Consider the following 21,809-nt stretch of genomic DNA (forward strand, 5'->3'; position numbering starts at 1 on the left):
GCTTGACACAGGCTTGCCCAGAAGTGTGTATGATTACAATCTTTGTAAGAGGGGCAACTTTTGGTCATTGCGGTGATGCGATGCGATGCTTCTTCCAGATCCCGAATTATCATGCAGTAGTTGTAAATGTCAGAACGCCCAGCCAAACGCCATCCCACAATCCAGATAATACAGCCTCTTTTCACTCCTACTTTTTCGCAACTAAACAGTCTCTTCAGAACCGTCTCAAGTTGATCGTTGAGTCTCGTCGTGTGACCAAGGTTTGCTCGATCAAAATAGCCACACATACATGAAGAGCATGATGACGGCGGCGAAAAAGATAAGCCAGACCTTCCAACCCACACCAGTGCGCTGAGCCATGACGAGCATGCGGTTCATAGTGCCCCTGAGACGCAAGCGAGTTGAGTCGAAAGTATCGTTCATTTTCTCCGCCAACGCTGAGGACTCGCGAATCTCGTCTCCGATAGCGACCGTCATCTTAAAATCACATGTTAGTCGTTCAGCCTGGCATAGCCTGGACAAAGAGACAACTCACATCCTTGAGTACCTTGACCTTGCCCAGAATACCCTCCACCTGTGCATCGTTCTGGCTCTCAAGCTCGTTGAGAACCGCATCGCTATACTGGCCCCTCTTGTTCGGCGTCGCAGAGCGAAACGGAGCGGGCCTTGAACTGTCGAAGCCACCATGTCCTAGGGGGGAGGGAGAAGGAGCGCCGTATCCGCCGTAGCCATATCCTCGGTTGGGGCTTGCGCTGACAGGTCGTCGCGAGGCTGCGTCGCCATTGTATCCCTCGAAGAGAGCGCTGCGCGAGTCACGCTGATGAAGCGACGAAGCGCCGAAACTAAAGATGCGCTGTCAGTTCATTGTCCTCCGAATCCCATCATGAGTTTGTGGTGATGCGGGTTTGCCACAAATAATTAAGGGCATCGTACCGTTGCGCCATGGCTATGTAGTCAAACCGCACAGCAGATACAGAAAAGCCGAAATGCAGTTTGTGAGTTTAGGGGATGAAGTGTTCAAAAAATGATCGAGGGGTTCGCGAATCTTGGATTCTGCCCCCTACGATACCCTGGTTGTTTTTCTTAGGTGTTCTCTAGGCCGATCCGATGACAGCGGTCTGACTATGGCTCATTGGGGGAGCACGGATGATACGTACCGAGGGGCTGTCCAATCCCGTGTCATGGTATGTTTTCTTGTGAAGGACAAGAACCGAATGTTAATTCTTGAGGACAGTATTTGTTAATGTGGCTTCTTACTTGGGTACTCAGGTATTTATTTACGTACGAAGTTGGAAAACTTTCGTGATTAGGTGCTTTGAGATTAATATGCGTGAACCAAAGACATAGTAACAGCGCATGGCAGTTGGTAGCTCAAGCGCAGCTGCGACATCCACTGTACTAAAGCTAGTGGGAAACAACACAAACTTCTCACGTCGACACCGAGTTTTTGACTGTATTAATGTCATTCTGTGTTGCTCTTTCTACACGTGAACTGTAAGCGTACAGAATATATGCAAAGCAAAGCAGTGAATGCTAAAGGTGGCCGATGCTATCCACGACTCCAAGCCGCCTAGACCCCCGAGTATGTGCCTGGGGGTCGTGGGTAAAACAGGTATAATCATCCACGCCCCATCCCTTTTGTTTATTACTCAGTTCCAAAATCATATCATCGTACCCATTCCACCCTGTATAGATCGGTTCGTCAGGAGTGAAAGTCGCGATGTGCGTTTAGTCGGACATCTTGGTGTCCCTGTCCTCGGCGGGCTGGAAGTCCTCATCGTCTTCCTCATCCTCGTCCTCGGCAGGGTGTTGCTCTGCGGCCTTGGCAAAGTCGATCTGGGCACCACGGGTGCGGCGACCCTCGACAATGTTGTTGAGGTCAATCTCCTCCAAGCCGTCCTCGTCTGCACACGTTGGTTAGCTTGGTTCACGGTCTAAGTGATGTATGTAGGCGCAATTACCAGCCTCAGCGACCTGAGAAAGTCATGTTAGCATTGTTTTAAATGGCGAGGAGTAAAGTGGCAATAGAAGCATACCTCTTCCTCTTCATCGCTCTCGTCGTCATCCTCATCCTCATCCATAGCAGTGTCCTCGGTGACCTGCTCAGCAAGAGCCTTGCCCTTTCCCTTGTTCTCGGCCATGGTCTGGTCCTGAGCCTGGGTAGGGTCCTGGGGGATGGTAGCGCTGTTGTCAGACATTTTTGCTTTGGTGAAAGGTATTGGGAGTGTTGATGGAGTTGAAAGTGTTGTGGTCTTTTTTTGGTAGCGGTGTGAATCGAAGTAAAGAAGAAGATGGGTTGGAGGGTTGAAATGCGGCGTAGGAGCTCTGGGTGGGTTGGGTCTGGGCGCGTGCAGTTGCGACAAGCAGATTTAAAGCACCTAGTAAGGTACGACGCTCCGTGTTATCCAACCACAGGCACCAGCCTAGCAACCAGATGCTGCTAGTCCCAACATGGCTTAGTTTGACCAGAGCTCAGCTTCACTCAGATTCCATACCTCTTACCTCTCCTTGTCCAGTCTATAGCAATAATACGCAATTCCCATAGCATTGACCCATAATGGGTGCACGAATCTTTCCTTCTGAGAATATTCAAGACATGGCATAAAATATTGGAATATGCTCTTTCCCCTAGCATATTAACCTCATAATTATCACCTTGGGATTACTGGCCTCAACTACAGCACCATAAATAATATCTCAGGGAAGAAACCTTTGAAAGAGCCATTGCTTATTACGTACCCTCAAGGGACTTGATGGATATGATACCATGTATGTTGTCTGAAAGGTTGGCAAGGATTGGGCATTCCTATGAGCGAATGCGTAACCCCGACCTAGGTATATTAGTAGGCTAGTAGGTACTATGCAATGATCTCGACGAATACGCGAGAATAGTGCCTGCCATTGCAGTTGAGCTTCTCTTGCTGCATAACGAACTACCATTTTACAGGCAAAACACGAACATGGGGACAGAGATAATACGCGAAGCGTGTCAAATCAGTCGGTGATAAGGAAGACCAACACCCCATCATCTATGTTGGATGATTAGGACCAACTATTGCCCTTGGCTTGGGGCTTACTGATCAGTTCCAAAGTCATCCATACTGCACGTTGCGAAGCCTTCATTCTGCTATTGAACAACGAGACTTCAATGCCTTAAACAAAACCTGCAAGGTTATAGAATAGCGGCACGATAATGCCTCCAAGTTGTCTTCCTGTATCTTGGTAAGATCCAACCTCATTCTGCGCTGTCAATTCCGACGTCAAGTGGTCGATCCAAATCCTCTACGGCAAACGTCTGACGAATCGAGTTTTGGTGATGTGTCCTTTATTGCATATATTTAAGACTCTATTTCTCGCCTCCGGCCAGAGACATAACCACCATAATGGCGATGAGCCACCAGTACCTAGTTGGATATTAGTATCTCACTCTGTGATATTTCCTCTCATCAAAAAGACTTACTTTTGCAAAAATGACTTGGGCTCCTCCTCCTCAGCCTTTTTGCCGCCAGGTGACAGTATAACCGGCTTGTTCAGCTCAGGTTGGCTGCCCTTCTTATCTGCGATCACAATCGCCTTTGGTCCAAAATCTCTCGTCTGCCCAGCATCGACTCTAATGCCCTTCAGCGTCACACTGCGCACATCACCGCTCTCATCCACAGAGAGCAATAGTGTAGGGGCGTAACCGCGATCAAAGTTCTCCGTCGAAGCAGCAGTGGTTCCAGCAATCCATTTCTCAGACTTGGGATCGTAGATGCCGATGCGGACAAGCGACGCTGTCTCGGGTAGCTCAGGCGCCTCGTAAGAAACAACCTCGGTGGAGATGAGCGAGGCGGCGTCGTAGGCGATCTCGGCTAGGGGTTGAGGGAGTGAGGGTGAGGATTGGACAGCCTGAACGTAGATTTGGGCAGTGCGCTGCTCTGCTACGACAAGCGCGGCGGCGCAGATTGTCGAGAGGAAACCCGCGATCCTCATTGTGAATGGCGATTTGGGATCGCCCTTTGATATTCGGGGAGATGATGGTAATGAAGTGGAACAGTACAGCTATCGGATTGGAAGCGACACCTGGGACGTAGCTTCACTCTGGGGCGGGTGATTGTCGGTTAATTTGGACAACGGCAAACCACCACTCTACTTCTCATGAATTTGGTACCCTACAACATATACCAGACTCAACGAGTCTTTTATAATTACACCAGACTGATTGAGAGATTCTATTCCGATAAGGCTACGTTCGAAAATGTTCGAATCTAAAGTGTGGCTTCTTGCCTCTGAAATATTTACTTAAAACATCCGTTGCCTTTCTTTCCCTAGAAACCATCATAATACAATCGAGCAAATCGCCTGACCCTAAACGCCTGCAAATGATGTGCTATGCATAACCGTTCCTTAATTTTCTCATCATGCCCTTACTCCCGTTTGCGACATGGTCTTCACTGAAACATGATACCATCTCGTGTCCATGTTCGATCCGCGGAGATAGGACGGATCATCTATGTCTCGGTACCGTATGAGAGCCAATCAGTCCACGACTCTAGTTCTCCGAGGCAGCGTTGTCACAGTCCTCGATATCTTCGTCATCATCTTCTTCGTCCTCTTCATCGGAGCCATCCGACTCTAGGACGTATCCGGGTGTTCGCTCCACAAGACCCTTGTAATATGCAACGAGAACTTCGGGATTTGGAACAATTTTCCAATCCACGCGGTAGAGGAATTCCAATTCTAGTAATTTGAGTTCGGCAACTCGAACTCCACCAACCCGGGCATAAGTGGTGTTATTCCAAAAAGAGTCTGACAACCCTTTGGCTGCAACTGTAGCTGCCGTTATGAGAAACCGATGCACGGTCAACGTATTAATAGTAAATTCCTGATACATAGCGCAAAGCCGATCAATATAGTAGACCATCGCTAAGAGAAGCGGTGGTGTCAGGGTTGCATGGCGAGCCAAACGGTGCAGATAATCTCGAACTGATATTCCAGGCGGGGTTCTAAGCATATATTAGTTCCTAGTCGCAGATCAATGATAGAAGTGTCACCTTACCTTGAGTGAAAGCGTGTCAAACCGCCATTTGATATTCGAATGGCGTCATTTGTAGTGATCAGCTCTGACAGCATATGCGCAACCAGTTCCACCATGTCCTCGATGGCACAGAATTCATAGCGGTCCGGTAGTACTTTTGACAGCGGCGTATCTGGTTTTGGACGTTTGCTCGTTTGTGGTGATGAGTCTGCAGCGACAGTGGCTAGAGGATCAATCGGCGCGGGCGAGCTTCGACGTTTTGTTGGCGAAACCCCGCTTAGAGATTGACCTGGTTGCACAGGTTGGTCCTGGGAGGATCGTGAGGGGGGAGCAGGATGGGGCGATTGCGAAGGTTGTGCAGAGGCCTTTTGGGAGAGTGAGGACGGTGGTCGTTGGGCTTCGTTGGGGGATCCATGTATGCCTGGATCATTTGCGACGTATTGTCTCGGACGTTGTATCGGAGAGGACTTCATGGCGTCGGTGGCAGACGAAGCGTTGGAGCGGGTAGAAGGCCGTCGCCGGAGAGCTGGCGAAGGCTTGGAGGAGTGCTGAGGGGACGAGGTCGCATATCGAAAAGCGGTAGGTGAGGCATTGGCGGAAGCGGACAGAGCTGGCGACGTCTTCAGCATGATTTGCGGCGCATCGTCGAGTTGTCGGTTCGCCGGGTTCGTTTGGGGACCGAGGGGTTTTGCAGTAGTTGAAATGTGCGATTGGCCTTTGCCAGACAGGCTGTCTTTGGTAGGGCTGAAGGAAAGATTCGATGTTGAAAGTCGGTAAAGCAAAGACAAAGATTTGGTTTGCAAGGTGTTGGCAAGTGGCAACCGACAGGACGAGTAAGTGGAAGTCACTGTCGAGGATTCAAGCCGGGGATAAGTTAGCTGGAGTCGAGCCAAATCGCGAATTAGATCATGGCGTTGTATCGATTCCTCCCATGTGGGCGCGGCGCTGGTGCTGGCGCAATCTGAAAGTCAGGCACTGCGCTATACCAGAATGCTCACCGAGGGAAACCAAACTAAAAGACTAGCCAGAGATCCCAAAATGGCCTGGGCTGCTATGTTGGTACGGTAGGTAGATAATGGTCGGCACGCGGACAAAGAGTTTGGCTCTGGGATGACGATGGGTGGACTTTAATGCATTGGGTGAGAGAGAGTATGAGTGGGTGTGGATAAAGATCAGGTCCAGTAACTTGCTGAAAGAAGAAGGCTACGGACAAGCCCGGAGTCGGGGTGCCGGGGGGGAGGGGGGGGGGGGGCTCAATTCTTTTTTTTCTAGGGGACTTTGGCCTTGCAGTGAAGACCTAACGGACCGCGCTGAGAAGTGAGGTGACAGCCCCAGGACAGGTGCAGAGGCAAAGGTGCAGAATTTCTCTCCAGTGGAGACCCGGTGAGAAGTCGCTCTACCCATTGCAAATGCCATAGGTTGCTCATTTGACGAGATCCCCATCCATCTACTTGGCACAATGACTCGGGTAGAACAACGAATCCTACCTCTGCAAGCCCTAACATATTAGAGTTAGATGAGTTTTCACGTCAAGCACGGAAGTATTTCCTCTCCAGGGGCTCGACGAGACAATGGCGGCAAAAGAGAGAAAGAAAAAAGCTCCTTCCCCTCGTGAACCACGATTGAGTAATAGCTGCTGGCGAGTTAGAGATGGAGTCAGAGTGTGTCTGAATAAGGCACACCCACACTTTTAAGATCAGTTGCTATAGCAGGTCATTCCGCATGAATTTGCGATAGCTTCGTAAATGAGTTTACTGAGCACTCTGTCTAACTCATAGAACTGCCATGTGTGCTCAAGCCTTTCACGATTAACGTAATAAAGACATGGCTGGACTGGAATGAGGATGCTTCTCCAACACTACAGTTACCCCCTTTGCATTGGACGTTTAGGTTACCCCAGACGGGATGCACGTTCATTCCCCAGAAAGAGCCTCGTACATGTTGGCCGCTATGCGACGTTCGTGAGCCACTCGATGCGCAACGTGGAGGGAACGACGCTCCGTCAAAGGTCAGAGGATAACTGACGGCCCCGGCACCTTGAGAGCCAATTTTATTTGCCGATGCGGATCATTCTCAGTTAGGAGCTCGGTGAATGATTAGAGAATCGTGGAGGAGATTGATGCTGCGGAGCGATATTGTTGAAACAGTCGGCTAGTCCCAAGTTAAGTCAACTCCACAGAGCTAAATAAGATACATACGAGATAAAGGTTCCCAGCCAGCTTCTCCGATGAGCCTCCGGTCACGCATCGAATGAAGAGGCATGAGGCATGACATGGCCCTGTCCATACCAATTTTATCCGAATCGAGAGATGATTATCTTTAACCTCTCTCGTTTCAACTTGAAGTCAGCTCACTGTGTTTCGCTACTATTGTCAAGTGCCTAGGTAGATTTAGATAATAGTATATTCTACTAATCATTCATAGTTGTTAATCGGACAAACCAAAAGTTTCCTCCACATTGTTTGTCCAAGACACAATGTAGGAACCATCTGTTGCCAAGAGCCATAACTGCGAAATCATAACAACGAATGTTCTCTCAGCCGATTTTTTCTTCTTCTTTTTTTTGCGTCAAATTTCTTGGTAGCATTCTCACCGATTCCCCAAACACAACGAGAATCCAATCACTCAATAAGAACTCACGTCAAGCACACAATTCTTGTTGTCTTCATGACAGTGGCTGATGAAGAGCAACGCCACAATAGGTTGTGCACTCTTATCAGTCCGATAAGGCAGTAGCACGTGCCGCAAGCCGGAATCCGCTTTGCTTTGCTTGACGTGATCGACGACAGCATGTTTCCCCAGACTGGCTCTGATACAGTAGCAAACTCTTGTGTTTAATGGGTTCGATATTGGATTCCAGCAGCAAAAGGAATCAACCACTTCGCATTTGTACCTTCTTGAATCATTTGTGTCCCTAATTTATTGCTTTCTTGTTCTTCTCGTCGTTAGGAGAGTGTCGGAAGTTACCAGAGCATCAACCTTCATTGGATAGGAAGGCGCCTACTAGCATCATTTGCATTATCTTTTGGCTTCTTAAATTCATATTGCACTCAGAACACGAAACCTTTATTACCGCATTTCTCCGCCCTCGACATACGACCCCCCTTGTTACTGTATACCACTCTCAAATACGATATTATCAACAATTCCCACAATAATACATAAACCGACATCATGGCTCCAGCGCAAAGCCATCCGATATTGGCTCAGTTACAAGAAGCTAGTAGCTTGACTGAGCGCACCACAGCTCTACGGGCCCTCAAGAACGAGATCGTCGGTCACGTACAAAGAAAGGAGCAATGGATTGGCCTGGGCGTACTTGAACCCATCGTCAGAACATTGATCGAGGCTACATCATCTTCCAAGCCGACTGGCAAGGACTCTCGACCCCCTCAGTCGCAAAGGCCCTTGTCGGAAGAGGAGCGCATGCGATTACAAGCAATACAGTTGATAGCCTGCTTTGCGAATGGTATGCTTCAAAAAAAAAACATCGCCTGTACAGGTTGTGGTAATTGCTGATGGACATCAATAGGAGGTCCTACTTTTCTTGCGCCTCTCAGTGCCGCGCAGGCAATCCCTGCTCTAATGGCCAACATATCGCCGTTTACCAACGCACCGCAACTTGTTGTAGCGGCACTCAAAGCACTGACTGACGTTGCCGATGCTTGTGTCCTAGCTGCGCCGTCTTCAGATCTCAACATCGAAACACTTGCCGCTGCCGTTTTCTCTACCGAATATATCGACTCGTTTGGGTCAATGCTGTCCATTACCTCTACAGATAACATGCTGCAATCTCAAGTCACGCTTGCTGCGGGCTTGATATCTAGGCTCTGCCATCAAGAGCATCACCAACAAGCTCTGGCGACTTCAGGCATCCTGGATGCGTTAGCAACACGACTGGCCAGCGTTGCTGTTCTTCGCGGGGAGGTTATCCCTGATGCTTATGACCAAGCACGTAAAGATGGTCTTTCCGAAGCTTTCCCAGACCGTGCCCCCAGGACCTTGCGTCTTAGCTCGATACTCGAGGCCATAACTGCTATTTTAGGAGATTCAAAGTATCGGGCAAACAGATTAGCTCACTCGCCGTCCATCCTTGCTGTTTTCCCTTCGATAAAATTTTACTCCGCCAAAATTTTGGACGTGGAACAGCAAGCGTCTAATAGTCGTCAGCAACCCGTGACTGCCATGGATTACATGCTCCCAATCAATCTACCTCGAAACCTGTCGGCGTCGTCTCAAGGTTCACTACAAAGTGGCTCATCTGACTCGCAATCGTCTGGTAGATCATCCTCGAGCAAGTTCAGCTCATCGGCTTTGTGGGAGACTTCTCGTTACTCACAAGTGGGATCTAGCGAAGGAAGCGCCGGTGATATTGAGAGCCCCTTAATTCCTTGGCTGGTGAATCTAGTAAGACGGTCGGATGAATATGACCGTCTTCTCGCCACATCTGTTCTTGCTGCACTTATTAAGGGTGGTGTAACAAGCAAGGGTTCAAGGGAAACAAGTCTGGGCCTCCTTGTAGTTCCCCTACTAGTTGGATTAATCGCAAAGAACGACAATGAGGTTTCAGACGTTAACGAGGTCGACATCGCTACTAAGCGCACCATTCTTGAGCGCGCGCCAGTTGTTTTAGCTCGCATGATTACGGACAGCGAGTATCTTCAAAAGGCAGCTTCCGAGTGTCAAGCTGTGCCTGTCCTTAGCCAACTTCTACATCATGCTTACCAGCCTGTCAAAGAAAGCGAACAGTCTCAGTACTGGTCACCGCAAGGAGACGTTGAAATGGATATTGAGAACAACTCTCCGATGGCTCGGCTTGGAAAAGAGGGTCAAAATGAGCTCTTAGTTCATCGGGTCAAAGTGCGCGAAAGCACGTTGAAGGCTATTGCCGCACTCGCAGGGGGTAAAGAAGACTACAGGAAGGCCTTCGTAGCCAATAGTTTGGTTCCACTTGTTGTTGAGTCGCTCTCAGAGTATCCAAGAAAACTGCAGACAATGAAGGAACGTGCTCCAGAAAGGACAGGAACCGATTCCAGCAGGAACGAGGAAACCCCTGGATATGGCACTAATCCTGCCTCCGTGATCGCTGCCGGATGCCATGTTCTCAGGATGCTTTCCCGCTCGGTGAGCATCTTGCGAACATTACTTGTCGATTATGGGGTTGCCATCCCTGCCTTGAATCTCATGAAGCATCCGGATGTCAACGTCCAAGTGGCTGCGACTTCTGCTATCTGCAACCTGGTTCTGGAAGTAAGCCCAGTACGCGAGGTGAGTCTGAAAGATCGTCTACATGAAAGAGCGAACCACTAACTATTACAGCTTCTAGAAGAAAGAGGAGTTGTGCCCATCCTTTGCGACCACGCCCACTCGGAAAATCCGGCCCTTCGCCTCAATGGACTATGGGCGCTCAAGCATGTTGTGGATGCCGCCGGCCCTGATTTGAAGAAGGCGTGCTTAGCAAAGCTTGGGTCGCAGTGGCTGCTGCAACTCATACGCGACGATACAGAAGATATGGCTTTGCACGAGGGGAGAGACGATGTGGATATGCAAACATCTGACGAGCGACATGGATGGATATACGGCTCAAACGGAATGCTCCAAGAACTCGACGCAGCCAACTCTTCACGGCTTCGCCAAGCGGAAGACAAACTCGCAGCGATACGAGAGTCCGAACTAAATCCGGCCAAGAGAGCAAGGAACGATGACTTGGCGATTCAGGAACAAGGCCTTCACATGATCCGAAACTTGATTGGAAGACCGAGAAGTGGGCAGTTGCCAGAGACGGCAAACGAAACATCTGAAATGATTGATTTTCTGTTGCAGGAATTTGATTCTACCGAATTCTTCAATGTCCTAACGTCAAAACTACGGGCCAAGGTGTATCGGCCGTTCAACCATCGAGCTATAACAACAGGGCGAGATACCAGGGTGTTCCATCCCCAGGCTAAGCTTGTGGTGGCCGTGTTATATATTCTGTCGCATATCGCGGCTAGTATCCCGCGTCATCAACTAATGATCATCGCGCAAACAGATCTAATGAAGCTGCTTGCGCAGCAAGCTAACAGCAAAGACCGAGAAGTGAGGGTGGCTCTGTGTCATGTTATCATTAATCTCACATACAAAGACGACGACAGTGAAGCTCACGCGTGTGCTCTCCGAGCGCATGAACTACGAAAGCTTGGCTTCTCTGCCAAAATGGAAGCCCTTACGAAGGGAGATGGGGATTTGGACGTGCGAGAACGTGCCAAGACAGCAGTATTCCAGATTGAACAGGCTAGTTACTGAGCACTGAGTACTAGTAATTCGGCCAAAAAGTGATGTTGGGAAGGCGTTCACTGATCTGGGCTGCAGAAAGGTAGTGGTGATTGTAACATAGGTGTATTCTGCCCCCTTTTCTTTCTTTCTTTTAAATAGCATGTACATCGCTTGAATAATGATACTGTATTGATAGAGTACTACGATTCGCCTTTTGAGTGTATTATGAGCTGACAGTCGCAAAAAAAAAAATGCAGTCAGAGTTGATCACAGTAACAGTAACAAATGGCAGTGTGATATCATGAAAACAGCGGCAGACAAGGGCCATCTGCCGGTGCTAAGAACTGCAAGGATGTTGATGGATGCTTGTGACTGACAGGAGTTGCAATGGACGCGGGCAGGGGGTTTCCTGAATTGACCGAAGCAAATTCATGACGAGAGGTCAGAATGCAATGAGACGTGGAATGGCAGTGAAGAGAGAATGACGGCAATGATGCAGCAGTATCAACACATTTCATTTACAGTGTAATATCAGCATTGATATACCCAGACCCAAGATATATGCCACTAAATAAAGTCAAGTCAAGTCACACATACGTGTAGACTACATGTGCCTACCTATCTACTGCCTAGGTAGGTACGTAGCTTGTTGGCTCTGAGCGCGTGATGTAGAATTAGACATTGAAATAACCTTGAAAGTTTATTGTTTTTGGAAATGCAGTCACTTTGACGTCAAAATTATATTGATCCTCACAACGTCATGTTGAGGGGGGGGAGATGCTCCGGATAGAATGGAAAGCCTTTGGTTTCTGCAGAGTCGATATAATCATCACATCATATTAATATTAGTACATATGCATTATACCCTCATCAGAAAGGAAGATCGACTGTAGGGTTGATATCAGAACCACATGACACTTTCAGAAGTTACGCCATCATAACCAGACACGACAATGGCATGACATCTCACTCGGTGTTTTAGTTTGTTGCATATTGTTTGCATGCAGGTAGTTGTTAGTAAAAGTCCCAGATACTGACTGACGTGTATTTACTAGCACATGATGTAAACATACAATTGCTTTTTCCCTTCTTTTTGAGGCATTGATTTCAATGCAGTGTTCTGCCACGTCAGGGAGAGACAGAGAGACGGCAAAGAAAGTAAGAACGAAAGTAAAAATAGGGAAATCGCTTGGCTTACAAACTCACCGTGTCATGGCATCACCAAGGATGTTTTCACATGAACCCGGCGACAATCACACGAGAGCCTCCCCTGTGATGTATGTACCCGATACTCACCGCGACTTCTTCACATCATTCCAGCGTGAAATCAAGTACAACACCTTACTTTTGGTTTTATTTATTTTTTACTGTTCTGGGACGAAGACGACCAATTGGATGCAGCGAAAGGGTCGTGTAAAGTATACTTGAACTTGGCAGCCCAACTGGGTAGGGTTGTGTGAGACGTTTCTGGAGAGCTCTCGTTGGGAATGGGTGCCTCTTCTGCTTCGGGAAGGGAAACATCGAGATGATGTATGTTTGTTTGTTTGTGACTATATAAGAGTGTCTTCCTCCTCCCCGTTCTTGATTATCTCTTCTTGCTTCTTCAAATAAGAGTGACCATAGTACAAAATCTTGATATCATTCATTGGCTTAGAGTCTCCTTTCTCATACACACATCAACACTACTCAGCATCCACCTCGATTCATCGGCAATATCTTAGAGATGCCTGTCATCTTTGATCGAAACGATGCTCTCGACGTCAACCCCCAGTTGGGTGACGCTCGTCTCTCAGATGCTGGTTCAAACTGGCTCTGGGCTGTAACAGCTATCTTCCTCGTCAGCTTCGTACGTACTTGGTCCCATTGTCTCTGAGTGTAGACAGATAGCACATACTGATATTAATTCTAGCTCGCATGCTTTGCCCTTAGTATTAAGCCCCGAAACAACGAGAGAATCTTCCACTACCTCTTCACCATTGCCCTCTTCGTCGGTACCATCACTTACTTTTCCATGGCTTCCGGCATCGCCTACTCGGTTGTTCCCACGCAGCGCAACATTGGTCGTGCCGCCTCCTACCAGATCTATTATGCAAAGTACATCAACTGGGTTGTTTCATTCCCAGTTGTTCTGCTTGCTTTGGGTCTCATGAGCGGTGTGAGCTGGGCTACTATTCTATTCAACATCTTCCTTGCCTGGATCTGGTGAGTCTCCCTCCGTTTACTGTTGTGCACATATGAACTTCCTCGTGCTAATGTGTATACAGGATCATCTCATACCTCTGCTCCGCGTACACCACTACCTCGTATAAATGGGGTTTCTTCGCCTTCGGCACATTTGCTTATCTTCTACTTGCCTACCAAACCCTTCACCCAGGCCGCAAGTCGGCTACTCGCCTCAGCCTATCGCGTGATTACCTCATGCTAGCAGGCTGGACGAATCTGCTTTGGCTTCTGTACCCCATCGCCTTTGGTCTTTCCGACGGAGGCAATGAGATTGGAGTCACGCAGATGTTTATCTTCTTTGGTATCTTGGATGTGCTCCTGATTGCCGGTTTGGCTTTTGCATTCATGTTCCTTTCCAAGCGATGGGACTATGGCGCTTTGAACTTGCATTTCACCCAGTACGGCCGTGTTCACGCCGGGCATGATGGTGTCTTCCCTGAGAAGAGGGCTCCAGGTGATCATACCATGCCTGCAACTGCTGCTCCCGCACACGCTACCCCTGCTGTCTAAGTTTATCATTATTGTCGAATGGACTTGACTTAGCTGTGAATTGAACTATCTACTTTTGAAACGAGGGGACAGTTTGGTACTTGATCGTTCTTGAGTTGATAATGGAAGTAATGGGTCAAATGGCTGGGGTGGTTTATGACGGATTGTGCTTCGAGATACCCATACCCTCTTTGAACAGGAGTTGGATAACCACAAGTTGTTAGATATTGCTACATATCAGGATAATCTAATAAACAATGGCCTTATTAACATCGAGAGTTTTCATTCTTTTCATCGAGCCGAAGTTGATGTAATTAGTTTGCAACTTGGCGTCAAACTTACCCTGTACCTCGAAGCCTTTCCTGACCGATGTCTCACAACAGCACTTCTCACACGAGCATGCCTATCCCAAACGCATGCTGTCCTCATCATTTCAATCAAACCAAGACAAGTCTCTCCCTGCATAGGAAAATCAACGTCACACCCCAGATCAAACAGCTGGCTGAGCTATTCACCTCGCTCTTTCGCGCTCTCGCCAAGGTAAACTTGATAGTCTTTGGTTTGGATATACCATGGCTTTCTCACCGGCACTTGCCAGGATCAGAGAGGAAAACGACAATAGGCGCCGTTGAAGCACTAACTTAGTTTCTTTATATTGTTCAATAACTTTAAGCTAGAAGTTGAAATGGGTTACATCGGTCGACATGTTGTGGCTTGCGCTACGGCAGCGAGGGCGAAGTGGAAAGATGCGTCACGCAGCCTTTGAGACATTCGCCCCGAGGAGAGGGAAGCTCGTCATGTCAAGTCCACGTGGAAGATGGCACACTAGAAACCAAGTTTAAACGCATCGTCCAGGAACTGAAAGTTGAGTTGGGAATCGAGACTTTGGTTTCTCGTGAGACGATCTGAGGCCGAAGGGGTTCCGAGTGAATATGAATTAGAGGAATATGAATTAGAGAAACCCGGACGTCATTCGACTGAAAATCATCATAGCATGAATCACTATAAGCAAATTGATACCTGGTTGCTTGCAAGTTACAGAGCGATAGCAAACAAAGTTGGGAAATTGCTTGGGGGAGGGCGAGACAAGCTACCAGTCAGTTCTTTCTGGTACCACCTGTCAAGCTTGATGTCTCCCAGCAACTCCACGGATAGATGCAGCACAAGTACCGTGCTCATCGGCCCATTCTCATGTCGTAATCCCACAGTGTGCTACATGTCCATGCCTGTCAGCTAGATTATTATTTAGCTCTCTAGAGCATATCCAAGCCAGAGTGCCCAACTCGTGGGAGGACTGCCCCCCGGCCTTGTGCAACGCTATGCAACAGTCGAACACGGCCTTGAATACTGCTTTTTGCAACTGGACAATCATTGCAACTCTAGATAATGAGAGGATTGGCCATGGAACGACGTGTTGCAGATGTAGCAAGCCGCAGGCAAGCAAACACAAGAGCCTTTTGGCATATTGAGACCAGACATGACAGGAAAGACGAGTCGAGAAACAGGCAGGTACAGAAAAGCAAAGCATGCCAGACGCAAGGAGTGTAGCACTAGACTGTTTCAGCCCGATTCCTTAAATTGCCAGGTCAGGTTTTTGTCTCGGCCGTAAGAAGCAAAACCAGGTTGGGCTTTCAAGCCATACAGGAGAATCGTCTGTCTTGACACTGGTCGAGATTTCCTTGGACGGGATAGCTTTCAAACATTCATGGCATTCGGGTCAATAGTGGACGCCACAGGCTTGAATGGCGTCCTGCCATCAACATGGCACCGGTATGTGTAGGAGATAGAGTTTCTGGCCGTCAGTTGGTTGTTGCAGATGGCCGGGAGGACATGTCCGGGGAAGCACGTGGCGTTTTTTATGTTGTCAAAGTTGAAGCCAAAGCCGAAGCTCAAGCTCAAGCTCGAGATCAAGCCACTCATCCGTGATATGCATCCTCACATACTGTTTGTGCATACAATGCACAGAGAGAGCGCACATGCGAGGAGGCGGGCTGAGAGTTGTCAACGGCCGCTACATGACATTGTGGTTCAGAGATGACGCGAGTTGAGGCAAACCCCTCCTCTCTTCTCTCCCTTGTGTTTCCCACGAGAGGGGTAAGGAACTGTGCTATACAGTCCAGTACCGTATCGTAAAGAGAAGAGAGTCTCGTCTCACAAGGGCTTTCGATAGATGTGGACTGTGAGACAGAGACTGGATTGTGGCGTGTAATGGGAAGTCGTAGACGAAGCAGACACAAGAGTTGGTCTGTGTGCAGCCTTTACAGTAGCCAACCAGACAACTGATGGATGGATGCATGGGCAGTGATATCAATAGCCTACTGCGGTATGATAGTTGTTGCTCAGCCTTGGAAGGGCAGTCTAACGGTGGAGATGATCACTTGGGTTGACCTGTAACGTTTGTCTCAAAAGCATGTCAATCTTGTCTACTTTGAAAGTTTAGGAACAGTTGGAATACAACGCAAGTGCAGTTACGTTGTACCTGCACTCGGGTAGTGATGGTCTACGCAACGGTACGGATGTAGGTATCCTATCTCGACCCAAATCAAAGAAAAAGGCTGGGGGAGATGTAGAGGCACATTAATGTGTTGGTGGCGTACAGCGAGCAGATCATGGCAAACAATCATGCATGCATCTCAGTGGGTGAGCAGCTGAGAACGTGCGGGCGTTGGAAACTATACCTGGTAATGCAGTAAAAGCACACAACTAATGATGATTATTTCCGCTTTCCCAACACTCGACAGATGTAGGTATGGATATCGGTAGATAGACAGATGTTCTCTAATAATAAATGTTGCTAGCAAGGCATCATCTATTCGTCCCGCTCGGGCCGGTCCCCAGATCAGATGTTGAAAAACCCCCTAACGGCAACTCAAACCCCATTGTAACGTAATTAATACCTGGGAGTGTCTGTGCGGTCATGGGAAGAGCATTCTTTGGGACTGTAATATCCGCAATTTTGATTACAGGCTACTTCTGTCTCTGGAAACCAACCATGAACCAACAAAGACGCACAAACTGAAAGCTGAGACCTTTATTTTCACTATACTGTGCTGCAATGTACAGGGCAGTAGTAGTGCTGGAACGCTGCGATGCAAAAGACATGCTCCGTGGCCAAGGACTCGGTATCTTCTTGCTATTTGACTTTCGACTGAGAGCTAGCAAGCCCTATAATAGATTTTGAGTTTGGAGCAAGTTAGTGGCTGGAACAGATGAATGATTGACGTATTCTTTGCCCATCAATGATTTCTTTTCACCTGAGTGTCAAGTGTCTACTCGCGTATCCGTAGGTGTCAATCAAATCATGACTTGTGAATTGCTCGCCTTGGCAGGGAACATGACTCTGTTGTCCATGTCGGAGGCTATCTCCGGCCAAATGCAACCCCAGAGGTGGTATCTGGCTAAGCGATCAGTTAGGCGATCAAGTTTCCGTACCTTGCAAGAGGCATGTAAAATAGATGAGCCGAACCTTTGATGACCAGTCGGCTTTAGAATTCGACTGAAACAGGTCACAGTCTGCCTCCCTACAACAACCCAGGTCAAGGTTCAGCGGTTACAGTGCTTGACGAGTGCCGCCGGCCGGGGGCTGGTACCTAGGTAGTGGTGGGTGGTGGACTTGAAACAAGGATACAGTTCTGTCGTAATCCAGACATGCTGAACCAAACATTTGGTTCTTGGGATGTGGGACTCGACTCACCTTAACAAATGCCGTGTCGTGTCTACCTAGTTGGGCATACATATCGCGCCATGTACCTTTCCAGCTGTCATTCAACGTGTCGAGACTTTATGGGTTTATCCCTGCTGTTATCTTTGGTGGTCTTCCAACAGTAGCCTGTTGCATCAGCGCTTGTGCATGCTGCACGAGGATAAGCCTATGGGGTCAAGGTTGTTCGTCCAATGTTGTCGACACAAGAGTTGTGGATTGAAGCCAGAATTGTTTGGTGTTGGATAGTATGTACCTACCTGATCAAAAATACAGTGTACAGACACAAACAACACAGTACGACTCGCAGTCAAATAGACAACACGAGGAAAGGTCGTTCTTTCCTCCATTCATTTCTTCCTTCCTCAACCCGGGACAAGACCTCGAGACGGAAAAGGTATAGCGTAATCTAATCCTTGAGGGTTCCCGTGCACCGGGTCCTGCATCCCGCATATCTAGTCCGACGCTAATGCGAGATTACGGAGACGCACTGTCAATCTAGGACTAAAAAAGATAAGCCTCGATTTTGTATGACTGAGCGAACACTCAGACTCTCCATTTTCCCTACGGGATGACGTTCAGAAATGGGAACAGCTCAGACCAGCCAGAACCTTTTAACAGGTGAGTTGTACGTAGTCAGCTAGCTTGGAATCCTAAAACCAAGCGAAATGACTGCAAACTCACTCACTTGAAAACAAATCATCTTGGAGGCTTGTCGTATAATGAATGAGACATGGCGCAACCAAGTACTTACCCAAAACTCTTGACAACTCGGCTCCCGTCCGTCTGTTCAAACCCGTGCATAACGTAACGCATCCGCAGGATCTATGCAGACACATACACATTCTAGATAATTATGTACTATTATGCACGCACTCCTTTGCAACAAAGATTTGCAGCATGGTTTCTTCTTTGCCATCCATCCATCATTAAGATCTCGTTCCTTTTGTCACAAACTTGCCTTGCTTGCTTTCTTCTAACCCGTGTCTTGTCCCCCCACTCCTGTTGGTTGACCTGACCTGACCTCGCCCCCCTCTCCCCTCTCTCGTCTCCCAAGAGCACCAGTCACATCCAGTCTTGGCGATGCCACTGCAGTCTTCGCTTAAACTGGGCTGGTAGGCTGGGAACATGCCGTCCCCGTCGATGCAACTGTGATAGGCCAGCCAGCACAAGGGACAAGTGCTGAGGATGACATGTTTTTATTGTTGTCGGCTCCGGAGCACTTGGCCTTTTGGGGTACGTATACCCGTTGCCGAAGTGAAGGCAGGCTGCAACGCTGCGGCAGTACTTTTGTCTAATATCTGCCTACATATCCGCAGATACCTACAATGTATCCGTAGGCCAGGCGCCTTGAATGAGAGCAAATAGAAAAAAGGGGACAAATTCTATATAACCCGAGTTCCGGATGTGTCTTTCCTCATGCTGTATTGATGCCACAACTGCTGCTGCTGTGCCTAGACATTGCTGTACGGAACAGCACAGTAATAAAGTACCTCCAAGTCTAGTCGCATGTACTTGAAACTGGATGGAATGCCGCTGATTGTCCCCCTTCTCAGCTGAGTTAGACTTGGTGGACTTGGCACATTTTTGAATTGAACTCTAAAATTAAAATGAACCAAGACAAAAAGTCCCCTACAGTGTACTGTGCCACGAGGTGATCATCAGTGTTCAATAACCAAATAAAAAAGAATCCAACTCTATTTTCAACTTCCAGAAGCAGTAGTCCTATCCCCATTGTTGGGTTAATAGGTAGTTACTAGTGCTCAGGCCAAGTTTCGACTTTATTCTCGGATCCTGGGACTTCCCGTCCCGTCTTGGTCTTGTCATCTCCATTCTCTTTTTTTCCCAACCCAAATCCCAATCAATCTCAATCCCAAGGCGCGATCGAAGGAACCAACATGAGTATCTCATTGGCTCGATCCTCCACGTCCCGTCTCCTTGGCTGTGGACGAACACCCCCCCTCGAAACCCGAATGGACCCCGAAACTTAGGCCACTTAGGCCACTCAGGACACTAAGATGGCTTTTGCAACAGGGCGTTTCAGCGGTATCTTTGGGTCTTTTGCGTCGGGTCCATGCCCCCCCGAGTCAGCTGGTATTGGATGGATGAGCACCAAAGCCAGGCTCCTGGGCCTGGCTTAGTCTGTCTGGGTATCCATCTTGCACCAAACCATTCAGCCACTATCACTAGACATCCTTTTCCTAAACCCCTGCCCCTGCACCTCCATCCCTCCCAGCTGTATGAATGGTGAGGATCATCATCTTGCTTGTCGCTCTCTCGCGTTCTTTCAACTGTCCGAATGCTTAGTCTAGCCATCCTGTCATCGTATTAAGAAACATCTCCGCCATTTTATATCTTGGACCTCATATATGCCCATCAGCAATAGTAGCAATAGAACAAGAACAACAACGGCAACGTCTGTATCCGTCTGTTGCATCCACCACTGTACTTCCTATCTGTACTCCCGCTCTCGCATCGCATCGCCTCGCATAGAATCTGCACAGTACCGACGGGAATTGCGCTGTACCTTCGGATATCTTTAACCTGCCAAACTGTATATACGTACACTTACAGACAGTCACAAGTCTCCACTCCTCCAAGTTCGGCAGGGCTTGTGCTTGTCCTGGGTCCTGGGCTGTTTCTCTTTTCCCTTTTTCCTGCCCAAACTTCTTACCCTGCTAAGAGCTAGCGACATACGCTATTTGTCTCGCCTACGGGCCTTATCCTATTCCTCTTCAACGGCCTCCGCCCCCGGTCTCTCGCTTCCACTCTTTCTTCCCCTTCTCTTTCTTACCTTCTATCCCCTCCCCCCTACTCGTGCTGCTGCTACTCTAACTTGCTGCTACTTGACTACACCCAATTCTCGTATGTCGCGTTAAAGAAGTCTCTCTCTCTCTCTTTCGCCTCTTCAACTCGCCTCTCTTCAATAACGGTCGTTGCCCTCCGTCCGTTCTTGAATTAACAGTACATCACTCAAAGTTCATCTGCCGACAATTTCTTTTTAATAAATAACCGTCTCACATTGAGGGTAAGTTGCAAACCATACATGAATTCTCATGTGAATGATTGGATTCTGCTGTACACCAACCAACTGGGTTCCTCTCTGCCTTATATGCACGACCGTTGCTGACAAAGTTTGACTTCAAAGGCTTTTCTTTACTTGAATTCACTTCTCAACCGTTCTTTACGCCCGCGCGATCTCACGCGCTTCACTAATATACAAAATGGCGACACCTTCAGCAATTCCCACAAACTCAAAACGCGACACCACCGCTCAGTTTCACAGAGTCACGAGAGGAAACCGGAGCCTCTGGTACCAGCTGACTGTCCTGCAACAACCAGAGCGAGCCCGAGCATGCGGTTCTGGTATGAAAGGTACGTTGGCTCATATTATATAATAATGTATTTGACTTTGGTACTGACTTTCTATAGCTAACAGCGACCGCCGACCCGTTGACCCTCCGCCTGTTGTCGAGCTACGAATTGTTGAAGGCCCCACTCTTGAAGAGGGCAAGGATGTAACATTTGATTATAACGCCAACTTCTTTCTCTATGCCAGTCTCGAGCATGCTCGCCCAATAGCCTCTTGCCGTGTTTCAACGCCCACCACCAACAACCCGCCTATTCTTACTGGTGTTCCCGCCTCGGGCATGGCCTATCTTGACCGACCATCCGAAGCCGGCTACTTTATCTTCCCCGATCTTTCTGTGCGCCATGAGGGCCTCTACCGTCTGACTTTCAGCTTATTCGAGACTACCAAGGAGGAGCAGGATTTCGACATTCAGCCTGCCGATGGCGATCTTCCACCTGGCGTGGACTTCCGAATGGAGATTAAGACCGACCCATTCTCAGTTTTCAGCGCCAAGAAGTTCCCCGGTCTCATGGAGAGCACGCAGCTCAGCAAGACAGTCGCTGACCAGGGCTGCCGAGTTCGAATTCGTCGTGATGTTCGCATGAGGAAGCGCGACACCAAGTCAGGTGGCAACAACAATAACAACAACAACGCTGGTAACAATGCTGGAAACAACGGCTTTGAGCGTCGCGAGGAAGATTTCGGTCGTAGAAGGACTGTTACCCCCTGCCGCAGAGGACCCCCATGGAATCAAGAATCGATCTCAAAGCACT

The 21,809-nt window shown here is 48.4% G+C and overlaps 7 protein-coding genes across 7 annotated transcripts in view; 3 read left to right on the forward strand and 4 right to left on the reverse strand.

Annotated features, from left to right (window-relative positions):
• Positions 1 to 23: 23 nt before the first annotated feature.
• Positions 24 to 1,085, reverse strand: FGSG_01435 (uncharacterized protein). The gene is made up of 3 exons (XM_011318938.1): positions 934 to 1,085; positions 536 to 842; positions 24 to 477 (listed from the first exon to the last, which is right to left on the reverse strand). Exons 1-3 carry the CDS (start codon positions 942 to 944, stop codon positions 271 to 273), a joined length of 525 nt encoding a protein of 174 aa, XP_011317240.1. The 5' UTR covers positions 945 to 1,085; the 3' UTR covers positions 24 to 270.
• Positions 1,086 to 1,444: 359 nt separating this feature from the next.
• Positions 1,445 to 2,232, reverse strand: FGSG_01436 (uncharacterized protein). The gene is made up of 3 exons (XM_011318939.1): positions 2,037 to 2,232; positions 1,962 to 1,974; positions 1,445 to 1,904 (listed from the first exon to the last, which is right to left on the reverse strand). Exons 1-3 carry the CDS (start codon positions 2,196 to 2,198, stop codon positions 1,729 to 1,731), a joined length of 351 nt encoding a protein of 116 aa, XP_011317241.1. The 5' UTR covers positions 2,199 to 2,232; the 3' UTR covers positions 1,445 to 1,728.
• A 1,071-nt stretch (positions 2,233 to 3,303) lies between these two features.
• Positions 3,304 to 4,021, reverse strand: FGSG_01437 (uncharacterized protein). Its single transcript, XM_011318940.1, has 2 exons — positions 3,461 to 4,021; positions 3,304 to 3,404 (listed from the first exon to the last, which is right to left on the reverse strand). Exons 1-2 carry the CDS (start codon positions 3,970 to 3,972, stop codon positions 3,347 to 3,349), a joined length of 570 nt encoding a protein of 189 aa, XP_011317242.1. The 5' UTR covers positions 3,973 to 4,021; the 3' UTR covers positions 3,304 to 3,346.
• A 201-nt stretch (positions 4,022 to 4,222) lies between these two features.
• On the reverse strand, positions 4,223 to 5,646 carry FGSG_01438 (uncharacterized protein; the record flags this gene model as incomplete). The annotated part of the gene is made up of 2 exons (XM_011318941.1): positions 4,223 to 4,985; positions 5,039 to 5,646. 2 exons carry the CDS (start codon positions 5,644 to 5,646, stop codon positions 4,532 to 4,534), a joined length of 1,062 nt encoding a protein of 353 aa, XP_011317243.1. The 3' UTR covers positions 4,223 to 4,531.
• Positions 5,647 to 8,191: 2,545 nt separating this feature from the next.
• On the forward strand, positions 8,192 to 11,302 carry FGSG_01439 (uncharacterized protein; the record flags this gene model as incomplete). Its single annotated transcript, XM_011318942.1, has 3 exons — positions 8,192 to 8,486; positions 8,550 to 10,285; positions 10,337 to 11,302. The coding sequence occupies 3 exons, from the start codon at positions 8,192 to 8,194 to the stop codon at positions 11,300 to 11,302; spliced, it is 2,997 nt and encodes a 998-aa protein (XP_011317244.1).
• A 1,693-nt stretch (positions 11,303 to 12,995) lies between these two features.
• On the forward strand, positions 12,996 to 14,005 carry FGSG_01440 (uncharacterized protein; the record flags this gene model as incomplete). The annotated part of the gene is made up of 3 exons (XM_011318943.1): positions 12,996 to 13,118; positions 13,182 to 13,474; positions 13,537 to 14,005. 3 exons carry the CDS (start codon positions 12,996 to 12,998, stop codon positions 14,003 to 14,005), a joined length of 885 nt encoding a protein of 294 aa, XP_011317245.1.
• Positions 14,006 to 20,908: 6,903 nt separating this feature from the next.
• The window catches only part of FGSG_11955 (uncharacterized protein), a gene marked incomplete at its 5' end in the record, with an annotated part of 2,260 nt that continues 1,359 nt past the window's right edge, over positions 20,909 to 21,809 (forward strand). Inside the window, 2 exons of the mRNA XM_011318944.1 lie at positions 20,909 to 21,059; positions 21,117 to 21,754. Of these exons, the coding sequence (XP_011317246.1) occupies positions 20,909 to 21,059; positions 21,117 to 21,754 (789 nt within the window). The remainder of the gene's footprint in view (positions 21,060 to 21,116; positions 21,755 to 21,809) is intronic.

This window comes from Fusarium graminearum, chromosome 1 (assembly GCF_000240135.3).
Source record: "Fusarium graminearum PH-1 chromosome 1, whole genome shotgun sequence".
In the NCBI taxonomy this organism is placed as follows: Eukaryota; Fungi; Ascomycota; class Sordariomycetes; order Hypocreales; family Nectriaceae; genus Fusarium; species Fusarium graminearum.